At 53.7% G+C, this 27,048-nt stretch overlaps 1 protein-coding gene across 1 annotated transcript; it reads left to right on the top strand.

Moving 5' to 3' along the window:
- Positions 1-893: 893 nt before the first annotated feature.
- Positions 894-14,931, top strand: MAB21L4 (mab-21 like 4). The gene is made up of 6 exons (XM_078607895.1): positions 894-1,196; positions 4,823-5,252; positions 5,780-6,032; positions 7,251-7,407; positions 8,960-9,439; positions 10,216-14,931. The coding sequence occupies exons 1-6, from the start codon at positions 1,080-1,082 to the stop codon at positions 10,315-10,317; spliced, it is 1,539 nt and encodes a 512-aa protein (XP_078464021.1). The 5' UTR covers positions 894-1,079; the 3' UTR covers positions 10,318-14,931.
- Positions 14,932-27,048: the final 12,117 nt, after the last annotated feature.

Below are 27,048 nucleotides of genomic sequence, written 5' to 3'. Positions count from 1 at the left end.
AATGAGTAGCTGGCGCGGTTTGTTATAATCATCGCCACTAGAGAGACAAAGGCGGCTGCGCGTGGTGCTGGCCACCCACCCCCAACTCGTGTGCCGTGCCGGCCTTCATAGTTGCTCCTCGCTAGCAGCACTTGCCCCAAAAGTCTGGTAATCCTATACGGGGGGTCTTTGCCTTTGTGTGTACGTCTGTGTACGTTGTGGGGAGCGGTAGTGTAGCGGTTAGCGAACCCGGCAACCCGAGTTCGATTCCCGGTCACGGCCAACGCCAATGACGATTATAATCTGAACCGGTCCTAGGCCTCGCTTAGGTAGACTCCGCTTCAAATGATTAGCTGGTGCGATGTTTTATTTATGAGGTATAACCCTGTGAGCCATGCGGCTCTTGACTCGGGTGCAACCGCAACAAAACACAAACATGAACAATAAACATCTTAAAGTGACTAGACGCAACAGAAAAATCCTGGAAAAAACAGCAAAGTCTTCAAGAAAAAACATCGCATATCAACGCTGTGTGCGAAAATCCCATTGGGATGCAAGTCAAACAATAACAACCAGAAGACAATGTAGATTAAAGTTATCAGGCTAACTCTGTACTACAACAAACACACATGGCTAAACCAAAACGTTTTAAAAATCACCAAACGGTGTGTAGTAAACATCGCGACTGGGGAGACAAAGACGGCCGGGCGTGGTGCTGACCACCCACTCGCCCTCCTCGCAGTGGGGGGACCTTCATCGGCTTGACCCCAACGTCGTCTCTTGAGCGCCGTGCGTGTGATTGCGTGTCCCTTGCCGTCACTGCGTGTTCACGTGGGTGTGTTCACACCGCCGGGGGCTTCTTCACACACACGCAACACAGCCGTGTGTGTACACACACACGGGCGTGACCACGCAGCCCGTCTCGTGTATAACACGTCCGAATCCTCCTCCCTTGCTCTCATTATCTCTCTCACTCTCTCTCTCTCCCCGAGACAAAGAGATCGCCCCGTCTCGACCGACAGCTTCTCTCGCTCACCCGCCACGCACGCCCCGGCAACGCGCTGACATTCAGGGACAACCCCCCCCACACCCCCATCGACATGTGGAGCGCTACCACCGAGTCGGAGGAGTGGTTCAAGAGGTTCCTCTCGGCCAACCGCATCTACCACGAACAGCGCGTGGCCGAGCTGCGTGCGGCCGAGGACCTGGTGTTCCTGGTGAGCTCCGCCGCCTTCCCTGTCGCCCTTCTATCGCTGCTGCTGCTGCGCGTGGCTCGCGATCTCCCCCGGGAGCTTCGCCCGTTGATGGGGATTCAACGTTGACGCCAGGTGCTAGCTGGGTTCACTCCAGCAACTCGCTCGCTCGCGCCGGCGGTCGGTCGCCCGCTCTTGTCACTCTTCTGTCGCTACTGCCACGCTGAGCCCTGCTCGTTGATTCACTCAACCAGGACTGGGGTCAGTGTCCGGTCTACAGACAGGACCGCAGAGCTTGGACAATTGTTGGTGGCACCGCGCTCACCACCGCGTGACTGCTGCTGCTGCCTCCTCGCCTCTCGTCTGTTCTTGTAACTCCTCCTGGCGCCCAGAGTCACCCTCTCTCTCTGAGTCGCCCTCTCTGAGTTGTCATCTCACTCTGAGTCGTCCTCTTTCTCTCTAAGTTGTCCTCTGTCTCTGAGTCGTCCTCTGTCTCTGAGTCCTCTCTCTGAGTCGTCCTCTCTCTCTGAGTCGCCCTCTCTGAGTAGTCATCTCTCTCTCTCTCTGAGTCGTCCTCTCTCACTCTGAGTCGTCCTCTTTCTCTCTGAGTCGTCCTCTGTCTCTGAGTCGTGCCCTCTCTCCAAGTCCTCTCTTTGAGTCGTCCTTTCTCTCTCTCTGAGTCGCCCTCTCTGAGTAGTCATCTCACTCTGAGTCGTCCTCTTTCTCTGAGTCGTGCCCTCTCTCCGAGTCCTCCCTCAGAGTCGTCCTCTCTCTGAGTCGTCCTCTCTCCGAGTCGTCCTCCCTCTCAGTCGTCCTCCCTCTCTCTGCATGCGAGCGAGCGATACAGCGCGGTCACGGCGGCGCGGCGTTCCAAGTTGGGTTTCTCATTATTCATGAAAAATGTTCACAAATGTGTTTTCACAAGTTTGACAGCTGTTGCCTGGAGCTACCAGCTAACGACCCCCAATACAAATAGCGAGGGAGGAACGCTGTAAATGTTATTGAGGCCTCCCGGCCAGCCGCCCTGACTTCTTCCATCTCCTACTCCGTTCCGTATGTGTGTACGTTGAACTTCTTTCGCACCGTACGTATCCAACCGCGCGAATCGGAGGTGCGGAGGAAGGGCATCAAACTAACGCACATCAAAAAGCAGTGCTAAATACATTATTTCGTCAATCTGGATTTAAAAGTTCACAGCTCCCAGTGGCTTCCGAACATCGGAAGGAAGAGCGTTCCAGACGGCCGCAGAAGCGCACCGAAAAGCGCCGTGCGATGCGTTGGCCGTCTGTGTTCGATGGCCAGCAGCCAAAACCCGCTGCGAGGATGAGCGGAGTCCGCGTGAGAGTTGAAGCTCCTTGACAAGATCAGCGAGGTATTGTGGTTCCTTTGTGGCAATCGCTTTGTGTGCGATGGGTGCGACCTTGTAGCAATAATGTATTCGTTGCGCAACCGCAAAACCAATGCAGCTCGGCGAACACTGGGCGGACAACGGGTCGGATCTCGCAGTCCCCGTCACGACACGAGCCAGATCACTGTGGGCACGCTGCAGCTTGCGCGTGTTTTTTGTGTTTTGTGGCAGACGCCCGGTAGAGTTGCGAGATGCAATAATGGAGCCTTGCCGATGCTACGTCATGACTCAAGAGTGGCCAGACGTGTCTTAGAGGCCGCGACATGAACATTGCATGCATTGATAATTGGTTTTTTACCCTTTTATCTGGAAACAAAACTGACACCTTTTTTTACAAGGAGTCATGGTTGCATTGACCACAATACCTGCGGTCGGAATGCAAACAAAAAACACAACTCTGATCATGTATGCACTGTCCTTGAAACTGATTGGTCCACACCCGAGACAGCTTTTCTTAGAGCCTAGTCTCACCCTGGTGTTGGACCAGATGACGCCAAAAGGCGCATGGTATTGCATGCATTGTCACGTGGTGATCGAACGACATATTGCTGGTGGAGTAAGCTGCCGAGGATATTTGCTTGAGCAGTGAGCGGAATCCTGGAGCCTGTGACCGCCACGCCTGACCCTCCCACGGCCGATCATCGACACAGGCGGTAGCCGCACGACCGTGCACTTCCTCGGCATATTACGCGCCACTTGCTTGACAGGGTGACGTTAAAGATCCCCTGACGTCATTCGCAAGAGCATGCCGTTGTGTGCCGGCGTCACGGGTCCACATTAGAAAATTTACCCCGAAAATGACTCAAATTTGGGGTCTCACGCACACAGCAGCAGTCATTGCCCGCCTACTGGCAGCAGTCGGCCGGTGCCGCAGTGCCTAGGAGATGTTAACTACCTCGCCTGGTATACAGGAGGTCGTGGGTTCCATCCTGACCCTGACGCCTGCTGCTGGATATTTGGAGTTTGCGTGTCTCTCTCTCTCTCTCACCGTGGTCGCGTGGATGTTTCTCCGGTCCCTCCGGTTTTTCCTCCACATTTATAAACACGCGTTTAGAGTGCTCTACATTTCCACACGATGATAAGCCACTTCGTCGAGTTATCATTTGTGATAGCCAGGTCGCTTATAAAAAAGAGCCGTATAGCTCAGTGGGCCTTATCTGTTAAAATAAACAAAACATTTTTTAAACAGTAATCGACTCATAATACCCCCCAGGATACTCTTGCCGACAATGAGACTCCATCCTAAGATGTCTTGAGTTTTCAGCCAGTTCAACAAAATCATCTTCAAACATGTTTACATGTTTACATCTTAAAACATGTTTACAATGCTGGGTAGACAGAGGCGGTTGGTGGGCGATTTGAAAAACGTCTTTCAACTGCCGCGTCAGGAGTTCGAAGCGGCCAAATCGAACCGACGTCCATGTGGATCTCGAGTCGAGCGTTGTAGCCTTCGAACCAACAACGTGCGGAGGCTTTATTACAAAATCTTCGCCATGGCAACCGTCACTCAATGAGCATCACGTCACTGGATGAGTAATGCACCTAGAATCGAGTGCATTGCGCCACCCACGGAATGAATCACAACTCCGCTGAACGGGGAGGCGATCGTGCCAGTCAAGCGTGCTGCACGCACCGCAGCCTCCACTGCTTGAGTCACGCGGGAGGGCCACGGCCGTGGCACTCCTCGTGTTCACTACCCCAGACGGGGCGGCGGGGAGTGCTGAGCCTCGTTCCTGGCTACGCCTCATTGTGATGATCATTTTGGGATTATATTTATTTGCAACTTCACGACGACACGCAGTGCAACAACAGCAACAACAACAAAAGTTTGCACGTAGAAGAAGACAACCCGATGATGCAGGCGGTGATGAGAAGGAATTTGGCACTATTTCGACACGTCTGTAGGATGGATAACGAGGGGAAATAAATAAAAATGTGTTGTTGTTCGGGAAAATGGCAGTAACAGCAGAGAAAGAGGAAGACCAAACAGAGAATGACTTGACGATGACATTAGAGATTGGTGCCAAAAAGATGCGGCCACTACTTGAGCCACATTGGCACCACAAGACAGAGAAGGAAAGTGAAAACAAATGACGAGATATGCAGTGGACACCTGCTGGGCTATGATGACGGTGATGACTCAGCAGCAATGGCCGCAGATCAATGTTGCAAACACGTCTCTCTATCGTGGTCTCTCAAGTGCTCACCCTGAGCCTAACCTGCGACGCTTGCCTGTGTGCAGGTGCTGGAGCAAGTGACGGATTGGGACCCACGCTTCCTCGTCAACTACCGGCGCCCGCACGCCAAGTTCGAGTCCGGGGTGCGCGCCGCGCCCACGCACACCACGATCCGCGTGCCGCTCGCGCTCGAGCCGCACTCCGTCTCCGTGGAGTGGACGTGCCCGCCGGAGGACCGCTACGTGACGCAGCTGCACTGGCTGCACCCCGAGCCATCCGGAAAGTCGCAGTGCTACGTGGCGCTGGATGATGGCGGCGGTGGCGGAGCGGAGAACGGCATCGCGGGACAGGCCAGCTGGGCGGGCTGCCAGGAGGCCGTGCGGAGGGTGAGCTCCGGCTCGACCCACCTGTTGCCCGGCATGGTTATCGACATCCTCAAGTCGAACGTGAGGAAGGCCATCATGCTGCTGCAGCAGGACGGCAAACTCGCGAAAGGTGAGCGGCGAGCGGTGAGCGGCGAGCGGTGAGCGCGAGCGGGCCCTGGCGCTGGCCCATGCCGCAAGCGAAGCGATGCGCAGGAAATGATGCGACTCGTTAGGAATGAGTTGGTAGCATCCTTGGAAGCCAACTCGTTCGGAATGAGTTGGCCATTGTATGGCAAGTTAAAAAACAATTGTTTGCTCAATTGGGATTTGACACAGCAGCAATCATCGGCACTTGCAGGGCCAGGTGCAGAGTCGCCTTTGTGCCGCACGGGGACAGCTGCCACTGGGCTCATCGCCTGATGAAGCTGGTTGCAATCGCCAGCGAAGCGTCGCACTCAAATTGTAAATGTTGTGGGTTTACAACTCCAATGCAACGCTGCGCTGAAGTAGTAACGAATCGACACGTTCTGTTTACGCGACGAGCCTTACTAATTGGCCGCGTGGAGCGGTGGCAGGTTGAACGAGGCATTTTAAAAATGTAAAACCCCTTCATTATCGCGCAGCGCCGACACGACACTAACCACGCGTGCCCCCCAGGCGCCGTGGACGCGTCTCTGCTGAACCTGGACGGGCCCTCGCTGTGCCTGCTCGTACGGAGCGGCATGCGCACCATCACCGTGGCCCTCGTGCCCGTCATCCACCGCGCCGCGCGCCTCTGGAGCGGCGGCGGCCCCGAGGAGGAGGCGCCGTGGCCGGCCCTGGGCCCCGACAGCTGGCTTCCCCGGGCCACCGTCGAGGAGATACGCAGCACGCCGCAGGACGTGGAGGCCCACGCGTACTACCACTGGAGGTTCGTGGGCGCGCAGCCACGAGCGGTGGCCACCTATCCGGTTGTTTATGATTCGGACAGTTGGCACTCACTGATTTCACTCATCTCATCACTTGCTCACTCACTCATCCACTCACTCAACGACTCACTCAACTACTCACTCACCCACTCACTCACCGACTCACTCACCTACTCACACACTCACTCACCTACTCACCCACTTGCCTACTCACCCACTCACCCACTCACTCACCCACTCACTGATTCGCTCACTCACCCACCAACCAGGATTGCCACCAGTCCAGGAATTGGCATTTGCGTTCGGCTGCCACCAGGAGTTGATTTGTGCCGAGATCTGGTACCGGTCTCTTGAATTCAACAGCGCAGTGTTGATGACAGACCTCGTGTTCGATCTGCAGTGCAAAAGGTGGCAACCTCCAGCAGCCACGGTGGTGGCTGTCGTGTGAGTTAAATGCGGCCAGGGCGTCATTGGAGCCAGAGCTGTTTGGGGCCGAGCACCAGAAACACAACCGCCGTGGCCACCACCCAAACCGGCAAATCTCTCTGGCCGGGATCAATTGGCCCTTGTGCCACACAGGGACAGCTGCCACTCGGGGGTCCCCTCGCCTGGAGTGCCACGGCGCAGTGAGACTATCAAGCAGTGACGATGATGACGAGTCGTAGTTTTACCTGCTCTTACTGATTCTGCTGATGCGCTGCTGCTAATACTACTGCTGCTACTGCTGCTACTACTACTGCTGCTGCTACTACTACTGCTCTTACTATTGCTGCTGCTCCTATTGCTGCTGCTACTATTGCTGCTGCTGCTGCTGCTACTACTACTGCTGCTACTACTACTGCTGCTGCTACTACTACTGCTCTTACTATTGCTGCTGCTCCTATTGCTGCTGCTGCTGCTACTACTGCTGCGCTGCTGCTACTGCTACTACTACTGCTGCTATTACTACTGCTACTGCTGCTACTGCTACTACTGCTGCTACTACTACTGCTACTCCTACTACTGCTACGACTGCTGCTGCTACTGCTGCTGCTACTACCACTGCTACTACTACTGCCACTCCTACTACTACTGCTGCTGCTGCTACTACTCCTACTACTACTGCTGCTACTACTACTGCTGCTACTACTCCTGCTGGTGCTACTACTACTACTGCTGCTACTGCTGCTGCTACTGCTGCTACTACTGCCACTCCTACTACGACTGCTGCTGCTGCGCAGCCCCGACTTCCGCGAGACGACGTGCAAGCTGCTGGAGGGGGTGGACGACGACGGGGGCCACCGCCTGGACGCCCTCGCCATCCTCGACCTCGTCAACCGCAACCACTGGCGCCGCAAGGACGCGGGGGGCAGCATGCTCACCTTCGCTCACCTCGAGGTGAGCACGACGCCCCCCCCGCACTCACCACGCGCCTGCTGCCTGCCGAGAGACACCTCGTGGTGGTGGTGGTGGTGTTGTGGTTGTTGTTGTAGTCGGTGGTTGTTGCAGTTGTTGGTTGTGTGGGGCTCCATATCCGACTCGTCCGGGGGGAGCCCCGGCGTGCCGAAACTTCAAAGTAATCCGTCTAGCAAGTGGGTACGAGCCGAGAGTGCATTGTGGGTGAAGCCTCGTCCGAGGCTGCCTACCCACACGGTCGACCCAAGCGTCCACCCCCCGTAGCTGCAGCTCCACTGGCGTCACGCAGGAGACGAGGTGCCCCCCCCGCCTCGTTCCCCCGACCTCGCCTTTGATTCACAACCTCGAAGCAAGAATGTGTGTGTGTTGTTGTTGAAGCTTGTGTTGCCTGCGAAACGTCGTGATTTTTATTTTATTTTTATTTTACTTTTATTAATTAAACATTTTTACCTACGTGACTTTACCGAAAAAAACTAAGAATATGAATCCTTGTAGTCACGAAAACTTCAAATCTAGAATGTGTTGTTGTTGTTGGTTGTTGTTGTTGTGCCCCTACAACTACGAGGCCAACTCAGAGGGGCCGCTGCGCCTTGTGGGGTCGAGCCAAATTCTCGGCGTCGGGAACCCGCTGGGGCGGCCCTCGGGACGAATCCTCGGAGTGAAAGTGGCGTCGCGAGACCGGGGCGCTCGCAATGAGGACGCGACGTGTGTCGGTGTGTGTGTGTGTCGGTGTGTGTGTGTGTCGGTGTGTGTGTGTGTCGGTGTGTGTGTGTGTCGGTGTGTGTGTGTGTCGGTGTGTGTGTGTGTCGGTGTGTGTGTGTGTCGGTGTGTGTGTGTGTGTCGGTGTGTGTGTGTGTCGGTGTGTGTGTGTGTCGGTGTGTGTGTGTGTCGGTGTGTGTGTGTGTCGGTGTGTGTGTGTGTGTCGGTGTGTGTGTGTGTCGGTGTGTGTGTGTGTCGGTGTGTGTGTGTCGGTGTGTGTGTGTCGGTGTGTGTGTGTGTGTGTCGGTGTGTGTGTGTCGGTGTGTGTGTGTCGGTGTGTGTGTGTGTCGGTGTGTTCCATCGTGGGGGGCGGGGGGGGCTGGGGTGGGGGGCTGTGGGGGGTCAGGGGGCGCGAGGGGGGGCCGGCGCGCCGGTGGAGTGGCTTCAATGCTGTGGCATCACAGTTGTTGTCGTTGTTGTAGTTGTTGGTTGTTGTTGCGGTTATTGTAGTTAGTTTTTGTTGTTGTAGTTGTTGGTTTTTGTAGTTGTTGGTTGTTGTTTTGTGGTTGTTGATTGTAGTTGTTGGTTGTTGTTTTGTGGTTGTTGATTGTAGTTGTTGGTGTTGTTACAGTTGGTTGTTGGAGTTGTTGCTTGTTGTTGTGGTTTTTGTGGTTGGTTCTTGTTGTTGACGTTGTTGGTTGTTGTTGGTTGTTGTCGTTATCGTGAGTTGTTGCTTATTTTTGTTTTTTGTTGTAGTCGCAGGCGGTTGTTGTTATTGTTGTTATTGTTGTTGTTGTTGATTGCCGACGAGCGTTTTCCCGTGCACGCCGCGCAGACGGCGCTGCTGTGGGCCCTCGACTTCTTCCCGTCGCCGGACGACTGGCTCCTGCTGCACTCCTCCGTCTACCGCCTGCTGCTGGTGCTGCTGCGCTGCGTATGGCTGCGACGCCTGCCCCACTACTTCCTGCCGGACCGCAACCTCTTCGGCGACGGCGGGCGACCCCCCGCGCCCCCCCCGCCCCCTTCGTCTTCCTCTCCGGCACCGTCCTCTCCGCCGTCCTCCTCCGCCTCCTCCTCCTGCTCCTCGTCCTCCGTCGCGTCGCCCGCGGCCGCCGCCTCGCTCGAGTTCCGCCAACTCTACGGCCGCCTGGAGGACTTCGCCGACCTCCCCGAGCGCTGCCTCGTGGTGCACGCCACGCAGATCCTCCCGCGGGACGGACACCGCGTGGACGCCTTCCTGCAGCTGCTCGTCCAGCTGCCCGACCCCCAGGGGCAGTACTGGCGGCAGGGATACTTCGACGTGATGCTCAATCTGGTACGTGTGGCCGCACGCCATTGCCGTGCCCCCCCCCCCCACCCCCCTGCTTTGTCGAACTTTGTTGACGGGACTTAGTTGGGATGGAAGTTTCGTTTGGGTGAGATCCACCTCTGGTCAGCACGGTTGGCTACGTACGGTGCGAAAGAGGTTCGACATACACGCACGCACACGCACACACACACGCGCACACACACACACGCGCACGCACACACACACGCACGCACACACACGCGCGCACACACGCGTGCACACACACACGTGCACACACACACGCGCACATACACACGCACGCGCACATACACACGCGCACACACACGCGCACACACACACGCGCGCACACACACGCGCACACACACACGTGCCGATCGTCGTGGGGCAGTGCCCAACCACTACTGGACATGTGTGAAAAAGAGCTTTATAGCTCATCGGATTCCCCCAGCGTAAATACATATTCTGATTCTGTCCAGTGGCAGCGTTTCACCAGAAGCCTCCACCACCCGGCGATAGAGGCGGTCAAATCGAGCTGTCCTCGTCACACGAATAGCAAATTACATTTCATGTTTTTACCACAACAATTGTAAGTTGTCATTGTTATTATTATTTTCAGTTTTTATTGGGTTTGTATCCTCACTTGTGAGTGTAGTTGTTATTTTTTAAGTGCATCACAGCGCTACGAAATAGGCCTATTTCGATATGTCAGAGCGTGGCTGCGTCCGTGCCCTCCGGGGTGTCAAGAGTTTCTGCGCTCGTGCGTCTCTGTTCCCGCGCCTCAGATGCAGGTGTACCACATCAACGACAAGAAGCGCGTGGCCGCCATGCAGGAGATGTGGAAGCAGGCGACGGCGTTGCTGGGCGAGGAGGGCTGGACGGTGTAGGGGTGAGCGGTGCGAGAGGGACGCGTGGACGCGTCGTCGTCGACATCATCGTCATCATGGGAAACAGCAGAAGATGGAGGAGGAATATCTCAGAGGTCCAGAAGTGGGGAGGGAGGAGGGAGGGCCCCAGGTGATTCCATTGATTTGAGTGGTGCATTATCATTCTTATTATCGGGGTTTTTTTTTATCGTGGTAAGCACGCAAGGCCGGTACAACGCGCCGATGGTTTCCGGGGAGGGGCACAGAAATATGATTATTGTTACTATTATTCGGCAGCTGACAAGAACCAGGGTTGTTCATGTCCTGTGCAGACGGACAGATGTCCCCACAGATCAAGCTGCCTCCTCAACAAGACGGCGATCCTGGGAAGACCAGGACAGGTGGCGACCAGAATGGGGGGAATCTGTCCGAGGCTTTGAGTGCAGGCAGCCTCCAGTAGCGTAGCTAACGAGTATGAGGACCCACAGTGTTAGGAAGAGCTTCGGGGTGAGCTCACCGTCCCGATTCATCTCTTGCTGTGTAAACCTACCACGTTTCTGGGAAGCTCAACCGGGCCAACCGGCTGAGCTTGCAGCCTGAATCACGTTCAGCCCCTACTTTTACATAGCCCCGCCCACTACTCGGGTAGCCCCGCCCACTACTTAGATAGCCCCGCCCATTACTCGGGTAGCCCCGCCCACTGCTCGGGTAGCCTCGCCCACTACTCGGGTAGCCCCGCCCACTACTCGGGTAGCCCCGCCCACTACTCGGGTAGCCCCGCCCACTACTTAGATAGTCCCGCCCACTACTCGGATAGCCCTGCCCACTGCTTAGATAGCCCCGCCCATTACTCGGGTAGCCCCGCCTACTGCTCAGGTAGGCTCGCCTTGTACCATGAGATGAGCAGAGCAATTTGACGCGAGGGGTCAAAATCTTGATTTCACAAATGCTTCTGGGAGTCACGGGGACACATTGTGTCCTGGGCAAACCGGGACGTTGGGTATCTTCGGAGACAAATATTCAGGAGTTGCGTATCATCAGAATACAGTAGAACCCACTACAGTGCACGGGACATGTCGGTATTGAGTGTCCCAAGAGAGAGAAAAAAATAATCACATTTTTTATTTTGTCCCGCACTTGATTCGGCTAAATTCCAGCTCTGAGAATTAAAATATCGATTTGGTTGTCACGCTACGAACATCACTCTCAAGTGGCAGAGCCAGTGGGCAGCGTGCCACCCTCTGCTGTTCACGTGGACCAGAGTGTAACTTGAAGAGACCTCAGTTGTGGCTCTGTGATATCCTCTTCCATGTGACCTGCCGATCGACGGACTGCGGCGTGCCCCACCGGTGTGTAGACGGAGGCGGTGAGGTGGATTTGAGAAACTTTCCACCCTCGCGCCAACTGGACGGCGTTCAGACGCAGATCGCCGTCATGGTTTACAGCCCTCGGTCAATCCGCTGCTGGATGAGGTCCTCCCTCGAGCCACGTCAGTCACGGGAGTCGTTTGACCATACTTCGCCACGCCGGTCGGTGCGGGTTGATCGAATTCGAAGCGGCGACGTGTTTGATTCACACGTTCGGTGCACAAACCGTTCCGTTATGGCAGCTCCAGTCGTAAAAACAAAATAAATCACAGCTTACTGCGGCAACACTTCCCGCCTGGCTCTCATCATGGGCTGCTGGCAAATTATGCAAACGCATGCAAAGCCACAGCTGTTTATTGACCTAACCTTTCGCAGCAACAGCAACAACAAAAAAAACTCCCAAATTGAGTCGAGATTTATTTCCCTTGACGGCATTTGACATGGCAGATACAGAGCGGTGACCGATGGCGGTTTCGATGGCGCAAACCGCTGTCCCAAATGTCACGGCGGTTCTTCCTGCCGTGCTGACGCCCGGTTCGGCCGAGGTTGCTGACTCCCGAATTATCATTTACAGAGTCTTTAAATGAGAATATAAATAACGAGACAGACGAGCGGACAATGTAAACGTCTCCATCGTGCAATCCGTGTCTCCGCGTGAAACATCAAAGTACTTTCTCAGCCACCCGTCAGCCGCACGCATGGCCTTCCTTCTGGGAGGGCATCATCTCAGCAGCATGGATTCGAGACGAGCAAAGCGCTGGGCCAGTTTCAACAAACTGTGTTCTCATCGGCAGAGTCAGCCTTGCTTGACTCGACGCCGGTGAGCTGCCGATGTGTCGGGCAAGGCCCCCCCCCCCCCACCCGCTCTACGACACAGGGTCTGGTCGCCACTCGAGTTGCTTCAATCGGGCCGTGAGCGCTCCCTGAACTTCCACCGCTTGTCCTCGACTAGGCTAGGAATGCCTGGGACGCAAACCAAACATGGTGACCTTGTGAACACTGGACACCGTTCACTTAGTCAGCACTATTTAACGAATAAATGAAATCCACGGAATATAACTTTATTTGGCTACACGGCGTTGGCAGTCGAAGCACGAGCACAATCAACAAAAATAAAAGTGTCACAAGTGAATCGTCACCGACGACAACCGTGGCCCGAGAAGGGAGAGACGTGCGAGGGGTGACGCTTCGCGGAATGCCTCTTGTGCTGTGAAGAAGAAGTTTATATTCACACCTGGAGAATGCGACAGATCAAAGAATTAGACAGAACAGACAAGACTGATAATACAAACGAGACAATAGAAACGAGACGATGGAATCGAGACAGACAATAGAAACGAGACAATAGAAACGAGACAATAGAAACGAGACAGACAATAGAAACGAGACAATAGAAACGAGACAATAGAAACGAGACGATAGAAACGAGACAGACAATGGAAACGAGACGGACAATAGAAATGAGACAATAGAAACGAGATAATAGAAACGAGACGGTATAATTGAGACAAACAATAACTTATCATGGGCACGATATGTAAGCGGTAAATTTCAATATTAACGCGCGCGCACACAAAGTATTCTATATTTACTAATATCTATGCAGTGTTGGTGGAAGGGTGGCTGCTCTTAAGTACGATATATATAAGCCTGTTTGCCTGCAAAGGTCTCCGTGATATGACGAATGTCACCATCAGGACCACGTCGCCGCCGAGAACGTCTGCAGTGGTGTGGTTGTGGTGTTGTGGTGTGGTTGTGGTGTGGTTGTGGTGTGGTTGTGGTGTGGCAGTTGTGTGGTTGTGGTGTGGTTCTGTGGTGTGGTTGTGGTGTGGTTGTGTGGTGGTTGTGGTGTGGCAGTGGTTGTGATGTGGTGTGGTTGTGGTTGTGTGGTGGAATGACGAAGTGCAACTCTACAACATCGCTCGCCGCCTGTGCGGCGCTCGGGTTGTGGGCTCGCCTTCGCCTTGCTGGCGACGCTGTCCGACGTTTTAGCTCCCACGCGCCTGGGAGCTGAATTTGTCACTCAGGGTTGCAATTGTTTATTGACACATTGCCGTGCGATAGAGCGGAAGGCGTCCAAGAGAGAGAGAGAGAGAGGGGACGTCCGCCGGAGGGAGATGGAGCCGATTCATGGATGGAATTTCTCTGTTGCATTGCCGGATCTTGAGAGGTGGCAGTGGTGGTTTTTGGTAGTCGTTCATCCATCGGTGGATAGATCATGGCTGATTGATGATGATGATGATTATAATGATAGAGAAAGTGTATAAACTGAATATAATTCCGTTCATGAAATCAAGGCGACTCCAGGGTTCCGATTGAAACGTGCACAGCCAGCATGTAAATCACGCGTGTACAAAACAAGCACGCGTTGGGGGGTGACAAAAACGTCGGACAACGTGCACGGACGACCGCGGCGGTGCTGAGCGTGCAGTGATGCGTCCGCAAACTTTGACCTTCGAACAGAGGTCGGGTCAATGGAACAGCTGATGCCAGAGGTGTGGACTCGAGTCATGTGACTTGGACTCGAGTCAGACTCGAGTCATGAATTTGATGACTTGCGACTCGACTTGGACTTGCATAACAATGACTTTGTCCCACCTATGAGATGTGGACTCGAGTCATGTGACTTGGACTCGAGTCAGACTCGAGTCATGAATTTGATGACTTGCGACTCGACTTGGACTTGCATAACAATGACTTTGTCCCACCTCTGGCTGATGCTGGCCACGAACCCTCGGCCGTTTCGAATCGTCGCAGCTGATCAACGGGACGTGTTTTTTTATTATTATAAGGAGTGACTTTGCAACAAACTCAAATAACATGTGTATTTTTGCCGTATGTGTATTTATTATTCAGCTATTTTGTATTGCTTCATTGCCGGCATTTATATTTTTTGATGAAACATCAGTGCGTCGTGTTGTTGTGGCTGTTATGATAAGTGTGCCATCGAAGGCGTCGTAACTACATTGTCGGCTTAGGGGGGAGGGGGGTGCGTGCGGACATTTGTACAGGTGGGGCCCCAATATTGCTGCAAACGTCTCTCATGGTCTTGCCTAGGGGGCCCCAACTTGTAGCTTTGGCCACAGAGAGGGGGGTGGGGGGCTAAGGCACCCCCCTTGCCTGGCTCGCGCTCATGACGTCACTGCGTGGCACCGTGACGGGAACAAGACGGGAACAATAGCCTTTGTTTGTCTCTTAGACAATGTGGTTCGACTGCCCCTTGTCTGTGATCCATACCGCGGTCCGCATTAAAGGGAGAGGGCGGCAACATTCGTTGGATGCTTCGAGTTTGACCGTGTGGGTGTGTGTGGGTGTGTGTGTGTGGATGTGTGGGTGGGTGTGTGTGGATGTGTGGGTGTGTGTGGGTGTGTGTGGGTGTGTGTGGGTGTGTATGTGTGTGGGTGTGTGTGTGGATGTGTGGGTGGGTGTGTGGATGTTTGTGTGTGTGGATGTGTGGATGTGTGGCTGTGTGGATGTATGGGCGTGTGGATGTGTGAGCGTGTGAATGGGTGGGCGTTTGAATGTGTGGATGTGTGGTTGTGGGTGTTTGAATGTGTGGGTGTGTGGATGTGTGGGTGTGTGGGTGTGTGGATGTGTGGATGTGTGGGTGTGTGGATATGTGGGTGTTTGTGATCGATATCTGGAGTGTAACGATTAGCGCGCTGCACTACGACGATTATCTGAACTATTCCTGGGCCTCCCGTAGGTCTACTCGGCCTCGAGTACCTGGTACGGTGGGTAAACAATCGCCACCAGGGAGACAAACGCGGCCGGGCGTGGTGCTGGCCACCCACCCCCTCGTGTGCCGTGCCTGCCTTCATAGGTGCTCGCTAACAGCACTTGCCCGGAAATTATGTGTAGACTACCCGGGGGATCTTTGTATTTTTGCGACCAGATTTTGTAAAACTTCATTGACACCGGGTTCAAGTATTTTTTTTGGGGGGGGGAGGAGGGGGGGGGTCTTCCTTTCCGGAGCGTCTTATAATCTTATCTAGGATCTTAGAGAGCGCTTTCGTCAACGCGCTTTACAATAATTATAAATGGTACGTTGTGATTAGCCGATGTGGAAAATGGATGGAGTTTGAGTGTTAGGGAGTGGAAGAGATGGCAAGGAAGGGTGATGATCGGGAGAGGAAGAGGGGTGAGGTTAGCAGAGGGAAGGTGGAGGAGGATGGTCAGGGAGGGTGATGATAGGGAAAGGGAGAGGGGGTGAGGGTAGGAGAGGCGAAGGATGGTGAAGGATTTAAGGACAATCCGGGGTGCGTTCGTGAATGTGAGCGGCGTACCGGGCAAAGCTGCACGTGTACCGTGACGTCATTCGCCATCGTGTGCCGGCGCGGGGCTCCAAATTTGGCAAAAGTTTGAAAGTGACGCTGCGAGTTACTCACGCGAGGTTAGTTAGCGGCGATCGTCGCCCCGTGCCGGCGGACTGATGCCACGAGGTCACTCGCACACGAGTGACGACCCTCGTCTCTTTGATTATCATTCGGAATAACAAAATCTACTTTGGGACGATGCATTATTTTATACCGATGGTTGGTAATTTATCATTTTTTGTTGATGTTGAGAATTTTGCTGCGCTGTTTTTACCTGCCGCGCCGGGGAGATGAGACGGGTTGAAATCGATCCGTGGACCTCTTCTTGTATCGCAAGTCCACAGCGTGCCGACCATCAACACGCACCACTCACTGGGGCGGCACTACCGTCGCTTGTGACACCACGTGTATGGGAACTCGCACTTGCCCTTTCTCTCTCAAGTTCAAGTTCATTTATTAGGTATAGCCCTGTGAGCCATTCGGCTCTTCAATCGGGTGCAACCGCAACAAACAAAAAACTAAAACATGAACAATAAAACATCTTAAAATGAATATGTGACTAAGTGCAAACAGAAAATCCAAGAAAAGACAGCAAAATATTGCAGAAAAAAGCACCGTACACCAACGCTGTGTGCAAAAATCCCAGTGGGATGCAAGTCAAACAACAACAACCACAAGACAACTTAGATTAAGGCCATCAGTCTTACTCCGCACTACTCTCGATGCAAAAGGGCGCCCCGTGTCTTGCCGCGGACACCACGGCTCTCGTCGTCGTGGGTCTAAATTAAGAAATGCCCCTTGGGGGGAGGGGGGCGGGTGCTGTCGAAAGGAGATTGCGCTGAAGGAATGCCGCTGCTGTACGTGGCCGGGCCATAGGCCAGGTGAGGCGATGGTTTGCCGTGGTACTGCCCGGACGAAGGGGCTTATTGTGGGACCACGGGTGGTGATTCGCGCACCGCGCTGGCAAACACGGCCAGCCCGAGGTCGACTTCTGCAATCAGAAGGTCGCGAGTTAAATATCGCCGCTGGGACGTTGGCTCAGCCCATCATACCTACACGGTCGATACAATAGGTACAATTTTGGTATATAAAAAAATATGTATGTCAACGGTGGTTAAATTTCGATTTAAAGCTTTCGTGACTGCAGGGATTCATCTTCTTGGTTTTTTCGGTAAAGTCACGTAGAATGGAAATAATAAAATAATAAAAATAAAACATAATAAAATAATTCTCACGACGTTTCGGCCACAACGCAAGCAGCTGTCTTCCCGACAGACCTGCTCTTCACCTGAGGACGGCTGCTTGCGTTGTGGCCGAAACGTCGTGAGAATGATTTTATTATGTTTTATTTTTATTATTTTATTATTTCCATTCTACGTGACTTTACCGAAAGAACCAAGAAGATCAACGGTGGTTGTTCGTCCTGCGGGTGAACTTACCCACGCCAGGGGAATTGAGGAATTTCCACCACTGTACACAGTCTGGGAAAAAATAAGGGAGGGAAGGAGTTTTCAACCTTCTTAAATAGGGCCCGTACGTTAAACACACAAACACATTCAAGGATTATTCTCTGGCAAATATAAAACTAAACTATTTTCCTTTATATACAGATCTTTTTCACAAGTGATTGGCCAAGCTCAACGAAACTATCATTTGAATGGTACATTTATCACGTGGAAATGTACAGCAGCAAAATACTCTAAACGCATATTTTGTAAATGTGGAGGGGAAAACCGGAGGACCCAGAGAAAAATCCACGCGACCACGGGGAGAGAGACACGCAAATTCCAAATATACAGCAGGCGTCAAGGTCGGGATCGAACCTACGAACATCCTGTATACCAGGTGAGGTGGTTAACATCTCCTAGAAACCATGATGATGATGAGAGAGACGCAAACACAAAATATACAGCAGGCCTCAGGGTCGGGATCGAACCCACGACCTCCTATACACCAGGCGAGGTAGTTAACATCTCCTAGCCACCGGGAGCCTCAAGGGTTATTTTTTTTTTCGGGGGTTCTTGGATTCGCCACTTGCCAACCGGTTACGGACATGGCGAGGACACGGGGCACCAATAATCGAAATGCTCATTGGAGCAGGAAATCACTTTCACTTTGTGGGTTTAAACACGCGGTCCATGGCATTTCGGGCATTTATTTTTTTACGACGGTGGTCCGTGTCTGCTTTATTTTTAGTTTTACTGCGATCCAGAGGGAAGCGGAGGAGAAAGAGGTCACCTCCAGCACGGGAGGGGAAAATTGATGGCCTGGCGAGAGGAGAGAGAGAGGAGAGAGATGAGAGGAGAGATATGAGAGAGGATAGAGAGGAAAGAGATGTCGTAGTAAATAAATAAATAACAACATGTTTCGTACAAAACAGGGGGAACATAGACATAGAGTAGGGAGAGAGGGGGTAGAGAGAGAGGGGAGGGTAGAGAGACTCTGGTTTCTCTTCAGAGAGAATACATCTTTCAAAAAAATATAGGGAAGGGGTAAGACGGAGGAGAGCAGAGCGTGAATATTTCGTGAAATCTTTAATTTAAACACGGGGGGGGGGGCACATAAAGCAAAGCATTGAAGAAAAAAACTAAATAATCAACAAAGCAAAGTGCCGACTACACCGAGCATCTTCTTGTTTCCTATGATCGTAAAACGAGAGAGAGAGGGGGGGGAAAGATGAGAGAGAGGAGAGAGACGAGACAGATGAGAGAGATGAGAGAGAGGGGAGAGAGAGAGGGATGACGGCGTGAGTGGTCGATTGGCGAGCGCTTTGAAGTCACAAAGTGACTCAGGAGGAATCACAAAGTCACACCGAGTGCCGTCCCGCTCACGTGAACATCGATGCGCCATTGGTGCCGATCCACAAAGCACGATGGAGCGATTGCACTCCAACGTTCCGGGCTTGACCACCTGAATGTCAAGTTGTAGTCGTTGCTTCGCATCCACATCCGTCGTACGACAGAAGAAGAGCTCCTGTACACAGCGCTGGAAATGTCCACACTCTCACGGCGGGGCGACCATTTCACTCAAAGGACAACAACCACCCTAGACTCCCCCACAAATTGGTTCTGATTTTACCGACCCAGGAGGGAAGGATGATGATCGGCTGAGTCAACCCTTCAACCCTCCCCCCCCTCTACGTCGCCAACGAATCTGTGTGATGATAATTCAAATCCCACCACCACAACAACAACAACCGCCGTTCACCACAAAGTGGCGGTGACGTCACCGCGGCGCATGTGTCATGCTAGGTGCCCACCAGCAACACACTCACTCACAAACAAAGCACGAGTATCACGATCCTACTGCCCACTGAAGCTGCTCAAGGCTCCGTACGTCTCGTTTGGGACAGTCTGTGCAAGCCTCCCCCTGCCCCGTGGTTTATAACTGGCCAGACAGCTTCGCGCCCCCGTTAATTGGAGACCCGACAAAGACTCCCATTCATTAGCACCGGGACAATTGATGTCTCCCATTCATTACCACCGGGACAAAGAATGTCCGCCTCGTGGTTCCTGCCAACGCAACTGGAAGTTACAGCGCACAGGCCTTCGTCTGTTTAATAATCAATTAAAAAATATATATAACGATGTCATCCACTGTATTCATTTATGTATTTGCTTGGTGTTGTTGTGGTTGTTCGCTTGCCTCTGTAATTATTATAGTCATCTGATTTAATCACTCGCTGCCGCAGTTGGTATGACTTACGCTACCTCTCTGGTGTCCCCCGATGCGCTGTGAAAAGGGGGCATTGCCCGGAACGTTGTCCGTTAAATACTTTTTTTATTTGGAGGTCACGATGTTAGCGACGATGAAAAAAAAACATACAAATTAAACTAGAAGCAATAAAACAAATTGTGATGAAACAGTGTGCGTCGATCAACCGACGTAATAAATACGCAGGCAACATCGCAGTAGTTAGTCAACGTTGCGCCAACGTTGAACCAACGTCAACCAACGTTCACACAACGTCAACCAACGTTGAACCGACGTCAACCAACGTTGAACCGACGTCAACAAACGTTGAACCCACGTCAACCAACGTTGACCCAACGTCAACCAACGTTGCCCCGACGTCAACCAACGTTGACCCAACGTCAACCAACGTTGTCCCGACGTCAACCAACGTTGAACCGACGATACATGTTCACTCGGATGTCTCCTTCGCACATCCGTCTCTCCACCCACACACAAACCAAAGGTGCCTCTCACACTTGCCCGTCATCCCCACGCCGCAGCACCGATTCAAAACGAGCAAAACTGTGGACCGGATTCGACACGTGGTGCCTCATCAGCAGCGTGGGGCCAGGCGTGCTTGAAATCAATCGATCGATCGATGCCGGTGACCTGCCGATCCTACAGGCATCGAGGACCCTCTCTGAACGACGTGGGTTCGGGTGAGCGTTCGTGGGCCGAAGTTGGGAGCTGTATGGGCCACAGTTGGACGCACGCAAAGGGTTGAATGTTGAACACGCCGTCGGATTTCGCGACCAATGCTATCCATAAAAGAGGTGTTCGGGGTTAGATCGCGTTCATATAAATGCGTCGTTAAACCCGCCGAACCCCCCGACACAGCTGATTAGTAAGGTTTGCCACGTAAACAGAACGTGGCAATTCGTTACTAGTACAGCACACCGGTTGTGTGTTGGAGAGTAAACCCACCACAACATTACAACATTTACAATTCGAGTCGGACGTTTTCGCCCGTAATTGCAACTGGCATCATCAGGCGACAGTCGCAGTTGTGAAGGCGGCAACACGCGGATGATTTCCTCCACAACTCTGGCTGTCTCCACTGCGGAAAGTGATAGAAATGTTGTAACAATTCAACCGACCGTGGCTATGGCGACCTCTAGCGGCTGCATGGAGACCTCGGCTCGCCGTGCCGGGCAGTGCGAGCTGGGCCGCGCTGCTTGCTGCTGCTGCTGGGAGTGGTGGTGATGGTGGTGATGATGATGGTGGCTGTGTTGGGTGGTTGTTTATCTGGCCCGCATATTTGCACATTTCCGTTGAGAGCGTGGAGCCCTGACAGCATGAAGAGCAATAACCTTTATGTCGCTCTACTGCTGGATGATGATAATGATGATGGCCTCCTCCCTCACTCCCTGCGGCTCGCGAGGGAGTGGTGTGGGAGCTATTTGACCATACTTCACCACACTTGACCATACTTCACCACACTTGACCACACTGACCAGACTTCACCACGCGAGCAAGAGGTCGTAGCGGCGTCACGGTTAACGCGCTGGAGTGGCAGTCCGTCCAGAGGTCGGTCGCCGCTGCGATCTCCCTGTCGCCGATTAGCACGGTTGGCTACGTACGGTGCGAAAGAAGTCCAATACACACACAAGCATGCAAATCAAACCCCCGCCACGCATACCAATCAGATGCAGGCGTCACTCCGAAGCTCCACACAGATCGATTCAAAAATCCGTTGCTTTTATTGCCATCTCTGAACCCATTCCGAAGTTAATTTTCCACTTAGTGGGCCTCCCCAAATGTGCTGGCACCACCGACGGTTGTGTAAATTGTGCTGCAGTGCATCGTGTCTAGCGGCGGGGGAGGGGGGGTGTCAATGTCCCATCTGGGCCGTCCCGCGACCCCCGGGCGTCGAGCCGAGATCCGCGCTCCGGGGCGAGCGGAGAGGGGCCGGAGCCTCGCAGCGTGAAGGGCGGCGCGCTCCCTGCAGGGGCACTCACGACTCCTGTGCAGCGAGCGATGTACGTGTGTGTGTGCGTGTGAGTGTGTACGTGTGTGTACGTGTGTGTGTACGTGTGTGTGTGTGTGTGTACGTGTGTGTGTGCGTGTGAGTGTGTACGTGTGTGTACGTGTGTGTGTACGTGTGTGTGTGCGTGTGTGTGTACGTGTGTGTGTGCGTGTGTGTGTACGTGTGTGTGTACGTGTGTGTGTGCGTGTGTGTGTGTGTGTACGTGTGTGTGTGCGTGTGTGTGTATGTGTGTGTGCGTGTGTGTGTACGTGTGTGTGTGTGTGCGTGTGTACGTGTGTGTGTGTGCGTGTGTGTACGTGTGTGTGTACGTGTGTGTGTGCGTGTGTGTGCGTGTGTACGTGTGTGTGTACGTGTGTGTGTGTGCGTGTGTGCACGTGTGTGTATGTGTGTATGTGCGTGTGTGTGTGTGTGCGTGTGTGTACGTGTGTGTGTGTGCGTGTGTACGTGTGTGCGTGTGTACGTGTGTGCACGTGTGTGTGTACGTATGTGTGTGCGTGTGTGTGCGTGTGTGTGTGCGTGTGTGTGTGCGTGTGTACGTGTGTGTGTACGTGTGTGTACGTGTGTGTGTACGTGTGTGCACGTGTGTGTACGTGTGTGCACGTGTGTGAACGTGTGTGTACGTGCGTGTGTACGTGGGGAGCGATAGTGTAGCGGTTCACGCGCTGTGTTACAAACCCGGCGACCCGGGTTCGATTCTTGCTCACGGACAACACCGGTGACGATTTTCTGAATCGGTCCTGGGCATCCACAAGGTCGACTCAGCCTCAAATAAGTACCTGGTGCGGTGTGTAAACATCGCCACTGGGGAGACAAAGGCGTCCGGGCGTGGTGCTGGTCTTCATAGATGCTCGCTAACAGCACTTCCCCCCACAATCCGTTAAGGATATACGGGGGATCTTTGTCTTTGTGTGTGTGTGGGGAGCGGTAGTGTAGCGGTTAGCGCGCTGCACTACGAACCTGACACCCCGAGTTCGATTCCCGCTCACGGCCAACACCCAGTGACGATTATCTGAACCGATCCTAGGCCTCCCCTAGGTCGACTCAGCCTCAAACATCGCCACTAGGGAGACGAAGGCGATCGGGCGTGGTGCTGGCCACCCACCCCCTCGTGTGCCGTGCCGGCCTTCACATGCGCTCGCTAACAGCACTTGCCCCCACAGTCTTTGGAGTCCGCAGGGCACGCATCCACAGAGAATGATACTACGCACAGTAGTCATCGTCAGCCATGGCCAATCCACTGCTGGATGAAGGCCCCTGCGACGTGGTAACCCGCCCGGCACCTGCGGACAAACCTCGCTCCGCCTCCCCCCGTGGACGTCCGTAATTTGCGGCTCTGCCCACGGATTCTCGACGTTGGGCGACAGGGAGTGGTGAGACCCGTGCCCCGTAGCAGGAATACCTCGGTTCGATTCCAGACTCGGGCACCTTTGTGCGTAGAGCGTGTATGTTCTCCGTATGATCTCCGGGGTCTCAAGTTTTCCTGTCCAAAGCGACAATAATGTATATAACATCCCCAGTTTGCAAACATTCACGGCAAATACTCGGTTGGGATTACACAGGAGCAGCATCCGACTGCGCCAAGAAAATGCACTTGGCAGGAACCTCCTGACGCATCCCTGGGTAAAACAAGCATCACAATAATACTATTGAGAACCCTGAATTAAATTGCGCCTCATAAAATGTAAATAAACACATTCCTGCGGAGGGAGCTGGTAGGAACGTTGGGTTGCTCGGTCAATGGCCAGGGTCAACGGCGGCGTGGTGTATTCCGCAAATATGCCCGACTGTGAGGGCGGGCACAAGCCGGCGTTAGTAGGTTAAACCTTGAGTTTTATAAGGGCACCACGGGGTGACCAGCCCCTCCCCACCCAGCCCCACCCTCCCCACCCAGACCCTCCCCACCCTGCCCCTTCCCACCCTCCCCACCCAGCCCCTCCCCAACCTCCCCTCTCCACCCAGCCCCACCCCTCCTATGTGCTTGATGATCAGTATTATGATCATCAAGCACATCTCTTTAGAGCTGTGTTCATGTGTTTAGTTTGTTTTGCCCTTCCCCCGCACCTCCGATTAGCACGGTTGGCTGCGTACGGTGCGAAAGAAGTTCACCACACGTACATCCTCACTGGTCAGAGAAAAACTGCCCACACTCAAGCACAAGAGTGCGAAAGATTGCACTCAGCAAACTCAGCAAACTCAAGGTTCAATGGTACAAGATGACCAAAAAAAAAACCCAAAACAATGGGCCCAATTGAGACCGCGGCTGGCGCGGCTGTTGACGGTGCGTGTCGATTCTCCCTCCCGTTGGTGTCGCGCCCAGCGCAGCGCCTGAAGCCAGTTTCACGACCCTGGGGCACCAACTCGGTCCACGCATCTCGCCCCCCCCCCTCCACCAGTTAGAGATGATCGCGTGGGAGGGAGGCCTGTGACAATAAACGAACGGCCGTGACCTGAAGCGACGACTTCACAAAGAGAAGTGTGTCCCGACGTTACCGCGGTGCTATCTCGCTGCTCGTCTGTGTGTGTGCGTGTGTGTGTACGTGTGTGTGTGGGTACGTGTGTGTGTACGTGTGTGTGTACGTGTGTGTACGTGTGTGTGTGTACGTGTGTGTGTGTACATGTGTGTGTACGTGTGTGTACGTGTGTGTGTACGTGTGTGTGTGTGTACGTGTGTGTGTGTACGTGTGTGTGTACGTGTGTGTGTGTACACAATGGATGAGGTGGGGGGGGGAGTAGTGGCGCAGTGATTAGCACACCGCGCTACAATCCCGACGACCCTCACTTCAATTCCCCAGCCGTGGCCGTGGCATATCTGACGCTGTCATACCCAAGATTATGGAACGTCGGGTCAACGTTGGCAATACGGTGCGAACTACATTAGCGACGTTGGCCCAACCGTCGCGCGTGCAATGGGTAGCCACAGCCTTATAAACGAGTACCGGATGACTTACGTGTAGACATCACGCACTGTGCGGTGGGGGGGGGAAGACAAAGGCGGCCGCCTGGCTGCTACGCGGTGTCTGCCCACGCCGCCCCGGCATGTGCCACGTGGGCCCGTGGCAGGAGGTGCTCGCTTCGCACGCGGCGCTCGCAACGTCGCGGAACGAGCGGGTGGCCGATGGCAGCGGACGAAGCGGCTGGACTCGTTGCGGCCACGTGACCTGGATAATAATTGACCTTTGACAGCAAAAAACAAAGATAGCCGGCGATGGTTAAACTGAACGGACCCCCCGCCCCCAAAAATAAAACATGCTTCAAATCGCATAAAAAAAAGAACGGATCCGTGGAGATGGCAGAGGAGACGCTCACAGTTTAACACGTGGTACGAGGCTTTAGCGAACAATATCATTCATACTACAGGGTTTCTTGGGGGGGGGCGTTAGATCGCGTAAATATAAATGCGTCGTTAAATCCGCCACAAACCGAAACACCGCCAACGAGTAAGGGTTGTCACGTAAACAGAACGTGCCAATTCGTGACGAGTACAGCACTAACCGGTGTGTTGGGGAGCCAAGCCACAACATTGACAGTCTGAGTACTGTGGATTTGCTCTCCGACACACCGGTGTGCTGTACGAGTAACGAATTGGCACGTTGTGTTTACCTGACAGACCTTACTAACGGGCTGTGTCGGGTGGTGGCGGGTTTAATGACACATGTATATTAACACGCGATCTAACCCAAAAAAAAACTGTATTAGAAACGCTAAGGGGCCGTCCATACATGACGTCACGCGAATTTGGACGATTTTTACCCCCCCCCCCCTCGTCACACGGCGTCACAAAAAGTCAGACCCCCCCCCCTAAAATATGACGTCACAAAGCTCTGCCCCCCCCAAACCATATTCCCATTTTTGAAAATTAAACATGCTTCAAATTGCTTTAAACTATTCTCATTGTAGTGCGTATTTGATGTGGCGCTGCACTCTGATGTTGTAGGAGTGTTGTTATAACAATTAGTGTTGTTATAACAATTCGATATTTATTTAAAGTTACGCATTTTGATGTGACGTCACATTTTTCAAACCCCCCCTCCCTCGTCACACATCGTCACAAATATCTGACCCCCCCCCCCCCCAGGTGCGTTACGTCATTTATGGACGACCCCTAACAGCACTTGCCCCCAACAACGTGAGAAGTTTAAACCTGGGGGACGGAGTGGGGTGGGAGGGACCTTTGTCTTTGAGCACAATGCAGCCGCCGTGATCGCGTGTTTGCGATCGATGAGTCGCTTGTACATTGGATGAGTGTTGCGTACGGTTCTGATGTTACGATATTGTGTCAATGGTCGAGATAGGTTATACAAGACAGCGCGCGTGTGTGTGTGCGTGTGGTCGACTCAGCCTCAAATGAGTACCTGGTGCGGTGTGTAAATATCGCCACTAGGGAGACAAAGGCGGTCGGGCGTGGTGCTGGCCACCCACCCCCTCGTGTACCGTTCCGGCCTTCATAGGTGCTCGCTAACAGCACTTGCCCCTACAGTCTGTTGAGGCTATACGGGGGATATTTGTCTTTGTGTGCTCGGGGGAGCGGTAGTGCAGTAGTTAGCGCGCTGCGCTACGAACCCGCTCACGACCACCAACACCAGTGACAATGATCTGAACCGGTCATGGGCCTCAATAACACTTTGCCTCGCAATAAAGAAATATGACAGGCGACGTTACGGGAAATGCTCCTTTGTCCTTGTGCATTTGTGCATTTGTGCGTGTGTGTGTGCGCGTGTGTGTGTGTCTGCATAATGCCAGCAGCATCGCTTCGACGCGAGCAAACTCGGGTCAGGTTTCGTCATTCAGCGTCTCATCAGCAGTCACGATCGCGTGAACCGATGCTTGTGAACTGCCGGATGATGGCCGCTAATCGTCTTGCGTGCGCAGTGCATTTAATGACGACATTCTCCACGCCGACGCGAGTGATTGCGTTCTGTTGCCATTCTTGGCTGGGGGCCATCGCGTGGTGAAGTATGGTCGAGTGACCCCCACAAGCGCTGTGGCGCGTGGTGGGTGGGGGTGGAGGTTAAAGGCAGAATAGGGGGGGCGGCGGCGGCGATGACTCGTCTCATTTTGCCTTTGGGTGGCCGCCAACAGATGAATAATTGACGCACGGTGCGCTGTTCTACCTTGCCGTGAGATCAGCACGCGTGGAGTGGAGCTCGAGAGTGGGAGGGAGTGGAGGGGAGACGGTGGTGGTGGTGGTGAGAGGGAGTGGTGGTGGTGGGCTTGTGGAGGGGAGACGGTGGTGGCCGGGGTGAGAGGGAGTGGTGGTGGTGGGCGAGGGGGAGGAGACGGTGGTGGTGGGGTGTCAATGTCGACGACGACGATCCAGGGGGAAGAGGAGGAGGAGCGTGAGACGCGA

This window comes from Lampetra planeri, chromosome 28, assembly GCF_965212315.1.
Source record: "Lampetra planeri chromosome 28, kcLamPlan1.2.h2, whole genome shotgun sequence".
Lineage (NCBI taxonomy): Eukaryota > Metazoa > Chordata > Hyperoartia > Petromyzontiformes > Petromyzontidae > Lampetra > Lampetra planeri.
Note: the sequence above shows the minus strand (reverse complement) of the source record. Positions and strands in the feature narration are given on the sequence as shown.

Coding starts and splice junctions, on each gene's coding strand:
- MAB21L4 (XM_078607895.1), top strand. CDS start 1,080: ATGTGGAGCGCTACCACCGAGTCGGAGGAGTGGTTCAAGAGGTTCCTC. Junction 6,033..7,250: donor CACGCGTACTACCACTGGAG/GTTCGTGGGCGC, acceptor GCTGCTGCGCAG/CCCCGACTTCCGCGAGACGA. Junction 9,440..10,215: donor TCGACGTGATGCTCAATCTG/GTACGTGTGGCC, acceptor CCCGCGCCTCAG/ATGCAGGTGTACCACATCAA.